The sequence below is a fragment of the Lytechinus variegatus genome, chromosome 11, assembly GCF_018143015.1.
Source record: "Lytechinus variegatus isolate NC3 chromosome 11, Lvar_3.0, whole genome shotgun sequence".
NCBI classification, from domain to species: domain Eukaryota; kingdom Metazoa; phylum Echinodermata; class Echinoidea; order Temnopleuroida; family Toxopneustidae; genus Lytechinus; species Lytechinus variegatus.
Window position 1 is genome coordinate 19,202,897 of NC_054750.1, and position 14,500 is coordinate 19,217,396.

At 37.3% G+C, this 14,500-nt stretch overlaps 1 protein-coding gene across 1 annotated transcript; it reads right to left on the reverse strand.

Annotated features, from left to right (window-relative positions):
- Window positions 1-5,106: 5,106 nt before the first annotated feature.
- Window positions 5,107-6,238, reverse strand: LOC121424515 (carbohydrate sulfotransferase 2-like). The gene has a single exon (XM_041620231.1). The coding sequence runs from the start codon at window positions 6,130-6,132 to the stop codon at window positions 5,224-5,226; it is 909 nt and encodes a 302-aa protein (XP_041476165.1). The 5' UTR covers window positions 6,133-6,238; the 3' UTR covers window positions 5,107-5,223.
- Window positions 6,239-14,500: the final 8,262 nt, after the last annotated feature.

Below are 14,500 nucleotides of genomic sequence, written 5' to 3' on the forward strand. Positions count from 1 at the left end.
TCATGCATGTCTTCATGAATATTCAATGAGCAAACGCTCTCAAAAACTCTTGCATTTTGTTATAAGGGAGACAGCATACATACATGAATGGAAATAAGAAATAATGATTTCATGTAATAACATTTAGAAATAAAAAGTGGGGATGTAACATCATCAGCCCACCTAATGAATATACATGGCGCTATGCAGATAACTGTTTTAACAAAATATTGCTAATCTTAAAAGGTCAATAACCTGGTTAATGTGTTTTCGGATTTTGATAAAATTTTCAGGATTTGGCTTGGTGACTTTTACTCTATTTATTTAAATATAATCATCTATAGCCTGGAGTACCCCTTTAAAAATCGGTTAGAGTTCGTTATTCCGAAGGTTCGTAATTTTTCCGAAACACGTAAATTGCCCATATCTCGAATTTCGTTAGTCCGAAACAGTGGCGTACCGTGGGTCCACGGCATTGGGGGGACCAACAAAAAAGTGAGTCACTTTGTGAGCGCGCGAAGTGTGCTCAGTTGCTAGGTTTACTGACCTAAGACATTTTAAGAACAGTGCCATTAAACGGATATGTATGTCACTGGTCAAATAATGCGAGCGCGAAGCGCGATCTGAAAATTTTTTATATTCAGACCTAAAAAGGGACATTATAAGCAAATTTTGTAATTATGATACGTACCTGTCTCGCTAAACAAATAATGCGAGCGTGAAGCATGAGCTGAAATGTTTGTATATATTGTATATATCTTTTTAAGGAATCCATTAAGAGTAAATATATCTCACCATAGTCATCTAATGCGAGTGCCAAGCGCCTGCTGAGTTTGTATGAATTATATGAAACACACAGAGCACTTTCTGTAGTCATTGTAATCATGATTATCATACGCATCTCACTAATTAAATATTGCGAGCGCGAAGCTGAAAATTTTTGATATTCAGATTAGAAAAAGGGACAAGAAGACATAGGCCCTTAGCGAATTATGTTTCATAAAATTATGAAAAAATGTTTCTTATTGTAATATCACATAACATAATTATTATTATGATAATGAACAATAAATTCTTCTTTCCCGCTACGTTTTTCTTCCTTTCTCCCTTTCTCCTTTTCCCCGTTTTTTTTTTGGGGGGGCAGCCGAAAGGGGCGGCACGTGCCCCCCCATGCCCCCTCCCGTAGTTACGCCACTGGTCCGAAAGCAACAAGGGTTCCTCAATCTGAACCTTTGTGGCGTTATTCCAAAGGTTCGTTAATCCGAAAATGAAATAAGGTTCGTTAGTCCGGAATGGAAGTATTCTGTGGCGAAGCCTGGAAAATCGGAAGGGCAGGCGTGGTGGGGAGGGGGGGGTCATCGATGCGGTTCAATAATTTGAGGGTGTGAAGGGGCTGATCTATCGTTATCATGGGCGTTTACGTACCCAGGACTCTCTCAAAGGGGTGGTCATGGGGCCTATGTGGCTAGTTCGTTTTTGTCCAAGAACCGATATCACGCACCTCTCATTGTCAGACCTGATGATTTCGTGGGGGAAGTATTGGTGCATTTTGAAATTTGTGTGTCCAAGTTAAAAATCTCTACTATAAGATCCATTCTTGATTAGATTTATACCACTGACTACAAATCTGAACAAAAGTCGCTCTACGCGGGGGGCATTTGGACTAGAATATGAGGGATTAAGACCTCAAACAGGGGCATCGAACCCCCGAGAGTGATATCTGTCGTCTATAACGTCAGCCACTATATGACTGATTAACCTAGACGTAAAATGTTTCATAGGTAATTGGTTATATACCAGTTTGGCGTTTACCAGCAAAATGCTGTTCTGTCGAGTTCCTACGGGAGTTACCACAAACAGAAACAGAAACATAGAACCCCTGAAATAATTGTAAGGATACTCATCTCATCACCTTCATTGTTTTCTGCATCCTTATAAATCACGTTTTATCTCAACTTCTAATAACTTCATATCACATTTTTAATGTTGACATGTATAAGATGCCTGAATACTACCTTTACATAACAGATAAAAAGTAGCACAATAGATATTTTTCACACAATACGCATTTACACACACATACTATTCGATGCATGCCATAACAACAGAAGCTGTTAAATAATGACACCCCCCCCCACCCAAAAAAAAAAGAAATCCCCATTATCTGGAATAGTCGCCAACATTCTTATCCTCAGGCATGTCAGGCTTGCAGCAAGTATTCAAAGTCAAGATGTTGGATCCACTCCACTTTTGCATGCAATACATGCTATATCGCCATAAAATCCTCATCAGGGGCCGTGGAACCGTTTTTAAAAGTGGTGGGGGGTCTGAGCTTAAAGGGGGAAACTGATCATGCAAAAAATCAGAATCAGATGGTAATTTTTACCCTTAGTACACGATTTTCGGCGGTCCATGCTCATGTACTATCCTCCTCTGAGACCATTATTGCATAATTTATCTACCATTGTTTTTGTTTTTTATTACAACACCCGTTTTTTGTTACTAAATTATTATTTTTTTATCTAAAAAACAAACCTTATTTCAGTTTCGGACCAAAGAAACAGGTTATTTTGTTTTCGGACAAGAAACCTTCGGTCAAACGAACCTTCGGCCGGGTCAAACGAACCTTCGGAAGATTCGAACCTCCAGACTAACGACGAGAAACTCGCATGGCCCTGGGAACTGTTTTTACTGGTGGGAGTGCTGATGTAAATTTGAAAGGCAAAAAAAGGGGGTTTCAGTTAAAAAAAATCGAGGTATTCATTTTTGGTCCCGAGATAATTGAAAAGCCAATATAAAAGAATGGTTGGCACCTTCCAGAATACCTGGGGTGCTGCCTATGGAGAATAATACTCGCAGCACCCCCTGAGAAAATATTGGGGATGCTTCTTCACCCACAGCACCCCCGTTTCCCAGGGCCATGGACACTCATGACAATCACATGATATATGCATACTGCATGCAGGCCATAACAGTCGATAATTAATTGTAATGACGAAACATTCAGTATCAGACAAACACGAAAATTAATGTAACATTGTTTAATCTATTATTTTCGTAATGTATACTTCAGTAAGTTATGTTTTTGTTCACATTAAACTCTATGTGCTTAAGTCACTAATTTCCTACACACAGCCCGTAAATTGGGTACAATCATTTGTAATGTTGGTCGATGACTTTGATATATCAATAATAAAGAAATTCTATGCTCTTCATCAAGATATTCATCGATCAGGACAGAAATATAAATACTAATTTCCTAATACACACAAATTGTAAATGGTGAAAAGTGTGACAAAATGTACCAGCTGTTTCCAACGACCCCTAAGAACATCTATACTGTACACCAAATAGATCACACATTAAACTCATTTAGAATTAAAAGAGATTAGAATAAATGAACACAAACAAATTAAATGGAATATGAAATTAAATGAACATAATCAAAGAAATTGTATTTTTTGCACAAGGAAAGATCAGCTGGGGGCCGCAGAACAGGGAGGGCAGGGGGCTTCAGCCCCCTCCCTCCTTTCCACAATTTGTTTTTCAAACATCGTGTACAAAACGTTAAAAATGACCATCTGTGATTTTTTTGCATGGCCAGCCCCCCCCCCTTCAATACCGTTCCTTGACCCCTGATGGTTACTTGTTATGAATATTCAATTGCCTAACCGCCAATCAAAGGATGGAATTCTAACACATCTCTCATGAAAAAGACATGAAGGAGAGCAGCAATAGACATTCTACTTTGATCGATGAACAGGTTTATGGGGCGTTGCAAGAAACTTGCGAACAATTGCAAGTCAATTTTCGTTGCCTGAATCAATCATTCCTCTTGCAATTAATTGTAAATTTGTGATGTATTGCTAATCTGCTCCTTGAAACAAGGAGTGTAATCTAACTTGTTATATTTTAATGTGATCAATCAATTGTAAAATTGCAACAGAATATTTGCAGTTGATTGCAAATATTTTTCTTGCAACACCCCCGTAGCCATGGAAGTCTTACAACATCGTTGGAGTAAACTAAACTAACTAAACTAAACGATGAAGAGACAGTGGTGAATATTCATTTTAAAATGTCCAATAACAAAATGAACACTGTCTGTACAAAAGTAAATAGGGAACGTTGGGACAAGAATGGGGAGGGGTGCAGGAAAAAAAAAGAGGTAACATGTCATGGAAACATCCCCGAACGTTTTTCGAAGACTTTCTTAAAATTGTTGACATAAGGTAACTCCGTTGTGACGTCGTATATTGTATCAATTTTTGCGGAAAGTTACGGGTCATACCCGGCAAAGGGCTCATTCTCTTTTTCCACTGAACTGATAAAGAGTGAAGACAGTGAATTTTTTATGACAGAAAAAAACTCAATATATCAGACTTGCTCTACTTTTGATGTATTGTAGGTGTTGTAGGTCCTTCTTTGCTGACAAGGAGGCAGAAAATTCACGAGAACTTAGCATTTTCGGACTTCTGAGCATTCGAGCATTCAATCTCACTAAAATCAAGTATTTATTATAGTAGAGGCAGAGATATAGGCCATGAATCACAAAAGTATTACCCATGGATTCCCGAATGCAAGGAAATTCGGGAGGGATTCAGGAACATTCATGGAGGGATTCGGCTCTTTTCGAAATTCTCAAAACCAGCCAAATGCCCCCCCCCAAAAAAAAAAAATAATAATAATACTCTCGAATGTGGTCAAATTTCATTCGGGTTACATTCGGGATGATGTTGGAATTCTGTCATTGGCAGTCAATTTTCGGCGTTCTGCTCTGATTCCGGATCTATTCCGGACCTATTCGTCTCTGATTCGGGGAGCTCTCCGGATAATGCCTGAAACTTCGCCTGATTCGGATGGATTCAGTGGATTCGGGACCTTCATACTCCCGAAATCGAACGACGATCTGTCATTGGACAGAAGACATGTAAAATGATAGCCTTCGTGGGTTTCTCCAGTGTAGCGTTAAAAAAGACATTTCAATATAAAAAAATGGGAATAATTACTTTTATAATCATTATTTTTGAAAAAAGAAGTGTGACATTCACCCAAGTATGAGTTCATTTGTAACAAAAAAAACGTAAATCGTGTTTCAATTATTCTAGCGTTTAATGATGAATGGAGAATATTCCGGTCTGATATATGAAATGGGACATTTCACTAAAGTCCATAAATCAATTATTTCAACTTAATTGAAATTTGTTGATGAGACGGTTGACCATTATTCCCCTTTGCATATGACTAAGAACTCTGAGGAGTTGCACTGGTGTTATTTGGTTCGTACCCAAGGAACCGAAGGACATCCAAACATTCTTTTGTAATTTGACTTCTTTCCTGGAGTGTCAGGTACTTTTTCCATTTATTGGCTGTTGCTTGGGCATTCTTCGAAGTTGAAAATATATACGGGTTACTGGATTTGGGGTGAGTTATGTTGTTGATAAAGTGTTTGAGATGTGTTGTGAATGGCATCCCTATAAAATCGTAGATCCTTTGGGATTCATGTACAGGGGCCAGAGCGAAGTCCTCATACTTGACAAGATGGTACCGCCCTCGCAACCATTCCGGCAACAAGTCCGGTGAGAGTTTGGTGTTTTCTCTTATCCAATTGCACAATCCTTGCACTGTGGGATTGTTTTCCCTGATTTCCTGAAATTGAAGCATCTCCTTTGGGACGTCATGAAGGAGACCAAGTGGTTTAAGACGGTCTGATGCAGGAGGGATACGTTGTAATATATTCATAATTTCCCTGTAATAAGCCTTCAGGTAATTAATCCTAGATGCAGCAGTTCCACGGGGATCACGTACCAGATGAATGATTTTAAGATTGATTCCATCATCAGTAACCAGAGGCTTCAACAGCTCTAGATCTGCATGAATAATCTTCGTTGCCAGTCTACCTTGGAATGATTTACAAAAGTTATCCAGTTCTTCTACTGAATGCATCCTGCACGAAGTACTATTCCCGTGACAAAGATTTTCATTCGAGCAAGAACCACCCCATCGCCGATAAATCTTCACATAGTCCGTTGCAAAGTCACACTTTGCGAAACCACGAAGTATATCTCTGGATATTTCCTTGCTTGCAATCGTGCCACGTGAAATGTTTCTTAATTCCCGTAATGTAGCAGCTGGCCAGAGGGATTCAAACATGTAAAACAGCTCTTGATTTTTGATTCAGAAGCTCTCCCAGCAGAGTTGATCCCGAACGCCACTGTGCCATAAGAATTATAAATGGAGGGCGATTATTCACCGCATCGAATTTCGTGCCATACGTTCTCGCTGCGATTGCTCCAGGATGTTGTTCGGTCGTTGATAAGTTTAAGACTTTCCATGCAAATAATTTTCTCCAGAATAATAAGACATAGATTATAAACAACACCAAGGCGGCATAAAATGGCCGTCTCATGCTTCCCCGAATGGAATTCCTGTTGCCAAAGTGAAAAAAAAATAATAATCTCAGGAATTTATCCAGAAAGAATTATCAGTCTTTACCAAAAGTGAGTCGAATCGCATCTGGAATATAGTAGAGACTTACAAATCTCGGCAATAAATTGTCGAAAATCGGTTAGTTTTGTAGGGTGAGGGCATGCTTTATTGGTGGATCGATTTCATTTCTTCGCATATTACACAGCGAAAAAGGAGAGGTGTAAAAACAAAACAGCTGGCCATGGTTTCCATATAATAATTATGATCGTTTCCCATAATGGGTTGAACGCTGAATGAATTGGATCAATTGGATCAATTAGACCAACTGAAGGGGAGTTATACTCTAGATTAAAGCTTGGGTTACACCGGAACTGAATAAGCTGTGAATCCTCCAAATACACGTATTCGGGTGGCTTCGAGCACGGGCGGCGGAGCCGGGGGGCAGGGAACAAGTGCCCCCCCCAAAAAAAAAAAAAATCCCCGTAGGAATAAAATTCCCTTTTTTCAAAATGTAAAATGCTCTTTTTCAAAATGAAATGTGCCCTTTTTCCAAAATGAAATACCCTTTTTGAAGTAAAATATAAAACATTTCAGATAAGAGAATCACAAAAAAATGGCTTGCGCTTCGGGGTCGTATCGATTATTGTTTAGTATATAAGGTATTCGTCATGCTCATAGTTACAGAAATGCATAGAATGTCCAGTTTTCAGGTTCAAGTTCAAGTTCATTTATTTCTTTCCACAACCAAAATACAATGCATACATGTACGATATCAATAAGGTTAAAAGAAAAAACGCAAGAGGAATAAAAGCTTATGGACAATGAGCTAAAAAGATATCGAAAATATGGGAAAGAGGTGGTCTGTATAGAAGCAACGCTTGTTAAGCACAGATCACCTTTGATACAACAACAAAATATGTATGATACAATATAATTAAACGTCTGCATTGAAAAAACAAAAAAAAAGCAGATAAGAAGCAAGAAAAAAAAAGTATACATGTATATACATATATATACAGTAGTAACATAAAAAAGAACAACTAACTAGAGTAGGGTAGAGGAAGGTAAGTACACACGACAAAACAGGGGCGGGGGGGTACTAATCCAGTTGTCTGTAGTAAGTATAAATGAATAAATAACAGATCTAGCATTAATACTTAAATATCGCTATGAGGATTTTTTTAGTTAGACACTCAGCGAGGAGTTTAGGCCTACAGAGGTTATATATATAAGTCTAAAATTATACATTATTTACATTACATATATAAATCCAAGAAAAGAAAAAAAAACAGTCTATAAATAATCCATATACTTGTAGTAGGATATAGAAACAGAAGAAAAAGAAAATAATATCAATAATGCAACACGACATGTAGCACGAAATGTCACGTTTCAATGTAGGTGTACAATATACAAAATTTTAGTTTATGTTTAAAAACAGTTAAGCTGACACACTGCCTGATAGAATTGTCTAGAGAGTTCCAATATTTTGGTCCAGCATATGCAAGTGAATTAATTCTGAGCTGAGTTCTTACTGATGATACATGGTATAAAGCAGCTTGCCTCGTAGAGTATTTGTGTATTTGGTTATTCTTAACAAAAATAGATGCTAAAGCCATGGGTACACCACCTTTCTCCAACTGATACATGTATGAGGCATCCGAGATATAGACGATATATATCTTGGACCTTCAGCATTTTGTTTTCGTAAAAAAGCTTATCAGTGTGAGCGCGCATATCAGCCGCCGAGATAATTCTCACTGCTCTCTTCTGAATGAGCAGGATTTTTTCTAAGTATTTCTAAGTAAGATTTGGCTGTGGTTCCCCAGGCAAGCACACCGTAATTTAGGTAGGGCAAAATTAAGGAAGAGTACAATGTGCGAAGTACACTCCTAGGGAATATAAACTTCAGCTTGTTAATTACACCAACATTTCTGGAGAGTACTTTACATAAATGGGATGCATGCGCCTTCCAAGACAACTTATCATCAATGTAAAGACCTAGAAATTTAATAGATGATACCTTTTCAATATTTACCTGATCAAAGACTACATTAGCGGGCATAACTGTTTTACTGTTACTGAATAACATATATTTCGTTTTCAATAAATTAAGGGACAGTTTATTTGCGTGAATCCATTTCGTCAGCACACCAAGCTCTCTATTAACAACACCTAAAAGAGTTTCTAAGTTTCTGTGAGAACAGAAAACACTTGTGTCATCTGCAAACAACAAAAAAGAAAACATCTCTGAAGATTTAGGAAAATCATTTACATATAAAATAAAAAGCAAGGGACCCAGAAGGGAGCCTTGAGGTACTCCGCATGTGACGGGTCGCATAGATGAAGATGTTTCATTAAGCTGCACAAATTGTTGCCTGTTATTAAGATAGCTTCTAAACCATTCCAGTGCAGTCCCTCTTACCCCATAATAGGAGAGTTTGTGCAACATAATATCATGGTTCACTGTATCAAAAGCTTTGGAATAATCCAAGTATATTCCAATCGTGTGAAGATGTTTATCTAGTGCAGAAGATATTTTATCTAACAGGCATAGAATGGCATGAGAAGTTGTGTGCTTCTCACGAAAACCAAATTGGGAACTTGAGAAAACTTGACAAGACTTCAAAAACTTAATCTAATGTATACAAGTTTTTCCAAGATTTTAGAGAATACAGAGAGTAGAGAAATGGGTCTATAATTACCCATTTCTACAGGGTTTCCTTTTTATATATAGGCACAACTTTAGCTATTTTCATTTTTGCAGGAACACTTCCATGCACTAAAGACAAGTTGAAAATGTGAGTGAGAGGTATAACTACAAATGAAATTACATCTTTTATCAAGTCATTAGTTATACCATCGAAACCTGGGCTCTTCTTCCTTTTCAAGCCACTTACAACATCTATAACCTCAGTATTGACAACAGGAATAAAAAATAGGTTTTTTTCATTTGGACTGTCCAAATAATTATCAAAGGTTTCTTGGATATTAGGTATAGTGCTAGATAGAGTAGTACCAATATTAGAAAAATAATCATTAAATGCTTCACACATCAGTTTCTTATCTTCAATACAATCATCTTTCCAGACAAGTTTTGTAATAGTTTGTGGTCTAGGATTAGATTTCAAAACATTACGAATAACCTTCCATGTTCCTTTAACATCATTACATGCAGACTGCAGTTGAGAATGATAGTAGTCTTTCTTTGCTTGGCGCAGAGCAGAGGTCAGTACATTTTTGTATTGGGTATATTTTGACTTAGATTCAGTGGTCTGCTTTGCTTTATACCTACAAAACAAACGATTTTTCTTATTTATTGACCTAAGTAAAGATTTTGTAACCCATGGCATTCGAGGTATTTTATTATATTTTTGTCTACATTTCTGCACTATAGGAAAACATCTATCATAACATAACATAAACATGTCCATGAATTTATTGAAAGACTTATCAACATCTGTTTCATTAAGGACTTCACTCCATTCAGCTTTTTCCAATTCTCTCTTAAATTGTGAAATGTTATGTTGAGTAAAATTGCGTGTTAGCTTTTTACTGAGTGCATCGCCAGAGTTCCTTGATACTAAAGATGTTCTAGCAAAAATAGGGAAATGATCTGAAATATCAGTTACAATAATGCCAGCAGAGGGAATGGGGTGCAAGTTGGTGAAAATATTGTCGATTAAAGTTTGCGAGTTCTCTGCTACTCTAGTTGGTCTGTTAATCAATGGAATCAAGGAGAAAGGTTGGAATATCATACATTAAGTTTGGCTCGTGCTTCGCGCTCGCATCAATAATTATTGTTTATTAAGTTACATTCTGTTCCCGGTTACAAAAATTGCTTAGAATATCCACTTTTCAGGTGAGAAAATCACTATTTTCTGGCTCGCGCTTCGGATTCGCATCAAATTGCTTAGTCAGCTGTTAGTAAGATATTCATTGTGTTCATTACAAAATGCTTAGAATGTCCAGTTTTAAGGTTGGAATATCGCACATTTTTAACTTAACGTTTGCCGCAAGCACCAATTACTCTTTATTAAGGAAGTCATTCTTTTCCTTGTTGAAAATATACCTAGAATGTCCTGTTTTGTAGTAAGAATATCAAAAATTTTCAGCTCGCGCTTCGCACTTGCATTCTTCAATTAGTGAGATGTGTAGCCCGTATCCTATTCATGAGTCAGTAAATGCAGTCTTTAAAATGTTCCTTTCCTGGTCAGCATATAAAAAGTGCGCGCTCGCGATAATTCTTAGTTAGATTCATATCCTTTTTTCATGATTACAAAAAACTGTTCGGAATGTTGACTTTTCATGTATTATTACATGAAATTTCCAAAAAATTTGAGCTCGTGATTCGTGCACGCAACATCAACCAAGGATGCCCTTTAAACAGTAATTAGTCCATAATTGACCAAAAAGCTATATATATAACTTCAGATTTGATTTTTTTTTAATTTTTCCATCCAAATTTTTCGCTATAAAAAAGAAATCTGCTCAACTTCATTACTACAAAACACACAACTTCTTCACACAGATGATAATCTTATGGTGAAAATATATGTTTGCACCAGATTGCCCGTTTTGGCACATACCGTACCGTACCGCACATACCTTTCTTGGCTTTGCCCCCCCCCCCCCACACACACACACCACCAAACGAAAATACGCATCGCTGCCGCTGGCTTCGGGAGTATTCTGTTCTCCCTCTGCGAATGCGAGAAACATGGCTGAAAAATTCGCCGAGGAATTCGGTTCGATTTAAATTGTTCAAGACCAGCCGAATACCCTTCAAAATACTCTCGAATGTGACCACTACAAATTTCATTCGGGCCGCATTTGGGATTTAATCGGATGACTTTCAGTTGGCATAGGAATAAGTTCCGAATCCACCGAAACCATCCGAAAGGCCGTATTCGGCAGAATTGGTCCGACTTTATTCGGGAGAAAACGGTTCTTGTGTAACCCTGGATTTATGTGACAATGGTGGATAATCTATGCCGGATGCGCCTGAGATAAAAAATGATGCTATTTTGATACTACCTGGGATGGTAGTCTGGTGTTAGACTAATACCAAAACAGGTGATTTAGATTTAGATTTTATTCATTTTCCGTTCACAAAGCAAAACAAAATCAAAGTAACAATACATAGTCAAATTTAAAGTACAATATCAATCGGAATATACATAAGAATTAGAAGGTATAAACAATGAGAACTAAAGTAACTTTGACTAATAACTATATAAAACAGAACGGAGGGGCTTGTCAAGAAAAGCAAAGCTTGTATGGGAGGCAAACCCCTGTAACTTAGTTTCAATACGTAACATAGAGACAACATCACAAAACTAAAGTATAAAGGAGAGACGGAAAACTGTCTAAAAGGAGGCTATACAAAGCATCGAAAGAGTGACACAAATTGGAAAAAATGAAAATAATAATAATTATTAAAAAAAATAGAAAATAAAAAAATGCTATGGTTACAATAATTGTGATAATGAGGGAGAAACAGAGAGGCAAATATAGGGAGAGAGGGAGGGGTGCAGGTACAAGTGGGGGTGAAAAGAGGAGCATGGCAGGTGCGCGAACAGGTCAGCAGGCAAGTTGTGTCCTGAGAGGTTAAAAAAAGGGGGGGGGTAGTAGTTTTTGTTGTAGTTTTAGTTATATGGTAGATTGACTTGTTTATGTAAAGTATTGGCAAATAAGCATCTTTTTAAGGTTATGCTTAAAAATATTGAAGCTTGGGGATTCCTTGAAGTCGTTGGGCAAGGAATTCCAATATACATGATATGCGGGACCAGAAAAGACAAACGAATATTTGCAAGTAACGTTCGAGTTGGAGGTAACGTAGGTGATAAAAGTTGTCTTGTAGGGTAATCGTGTACAGAGGAGTTTTTGCAGAACATAATTGAAAAAATTGCGGGGAGATCATCTTTATTTAGTTTGTACATTAATTGGCCGAGTTGGAACATAATTATATATATCGACGTCATGCGGTCAGTGCTTTGAAATAATCTTTCAGACAATCAAATACAATGTAACTCATCCCATACCCCAAACTGCATGTACTCACATAATATTACTCATCATTATTCACATTCGCTACTTATGCGACAGTCACATTTCTCCTGCGGCGCGCCGTACGGCGAGACGAAAACATCCGTTTTAACTAATTTTATTCAAACCACCCATATACGTAGCTGGTATACAAAAAAAATGTTCGACTCACCGGCGTACGGGGAAATGTGACTGCGCCATTAGTATTCGTATTTTACTCAACTACTATCGGGGGAGCGTTTCATGAAAGGACTTGTCAGACATTTTATCCGACAAGTCCCATTTTATCCGACAGTTACTATAGTAACAGTGCCTCTCAGCCAATCACAATCAAGGAAAGATGTCAGATCTGACAACTTGTCGGATAAAAATGTTGAAGAAACGGTCCACTGGTCAGCTTAAAATGTTGGCCATTATCATAAACTTTTTATTTTAAACTTACTCTAACAATAGAAAAGACCAAAAATATACAAAATCACAGGAGATGAGTATTAATGTAAAATCATGTTTTGGATTATTGAAAGAGCGAAGTCGCCTGTGAGCGATGACCCAATTTCAGACAAAAAGATAAATACAGTGAAGGAAAAGGTAAAGATATTACTACAAAGTAAAGTATAAATACTCGCACTTATACCTCCTCATGTCCCCCCCCCCCTTCCTCTTTTCTCATCTTCAAAGAAATTCATCAAGTCGTCGTCCCTCTTCATAAACTCGATGTCAGTATCGTCGTCGAGCTCGAACTCTCCAACGAAGGCGACCAAGAGAGCGCAAGCGAGGAAGAAGAATAAGACTTGGCCATTTCAATTTCTCTAGTTTGCTATTGATATGAAAGATAGATATCGTACTTTCAAAACAGGATTTCAGGAAAAAAAATCATGTTCCTTTTCACATTTCACGCCTAGATACAACACCGTCCCGTAACTTCCCTCCTCCTCTTCTTCTTCTTCCTCTTCTTCTTAATATTCTTCTTCTTGTTCGTCTCATTTTTTCTTCTTCTTCTCCTCCTTCTTCTTCTGTTCTATATCACTTTTTTTTTACTCATCCATGCCCACATCAGCATACAGCCTCTACAAACATGCTTAAAACCCCTCCCACACACAATCTAACATCCCCTTTTCTCCCTCCCTCCCTCCCCATCTCTCTCACTCTCTTTCTGCCCCCCCCCCCTCTCTCTCTCTCTCTAGTTTGTTTTATGTTCATTCTGCCTTGAATTTTATTTTCTTCAACATCTTTCAGTCTTCTCAACTATCAAAACTGTGTTTTGAAATAAACTAGTCATTTCTTTCCGAGGATACCTCTTCAATATCAGAGAGTATATATATATATATATTTATATATATATATATATATATATATATATATTATATTATATTATATTATATTATATTATATTATATTATATTATAGCATATTATATTAAAAGGCAACAAGAGACATTCAGACTCAGATTTTATTTCATTTTGGTGAATGCGTCTTTATTCTACAATAATCACAGTTACATGACCGCTACCTATACCCGTACATCACATTATGTATACATTCCATTTAATTAGATGGTGTGTTTTTTGTCGATGTATGCTTGGTTGATGGGATGGTTGCCAGGCGGTGAGGAATGGATGTCAATACGGTGGCCAGAGGTCTAGATATCACCTTGCTATTAAATACCATCACCAGTGCCAGCTCCTGTCGAATAAAATACATCAAGAAGTGATTCTTAAGATTGAAACATACTTAATACTACCCCAGAAAATAAATAAACCAAAAAAAAATTAATAGCAAAGTCTATCACAAATATCTTTTCATCGACAAGAAAGCGAAAATACATAAATATTAGAAACAACTTGCTTACGAAATGCAGTGGTTGATGACATCTATTGATATGATCATGATAACGAGCTTTCACGAGATTGTTTCGGTCCACTGACACTATAACATGAGTTACTCCACCCACAAACAAACACACGTGAACTAGGAGTCTCAGACAGAAGATTTATTTCATTAACAGATTTGGAGATATTTATTTTGTAGCATTCCCATCCCTCTT

Excerpts from the sequence above, each read along its gene's own strand:
- LOC121424515 (XM_041620231.1), bottom strand. The coding sequence starts at position 6,132 with ATGTTTGAATCCCTCTGGCCAGCTGCTACATTACGGGAATTAAGAAAC.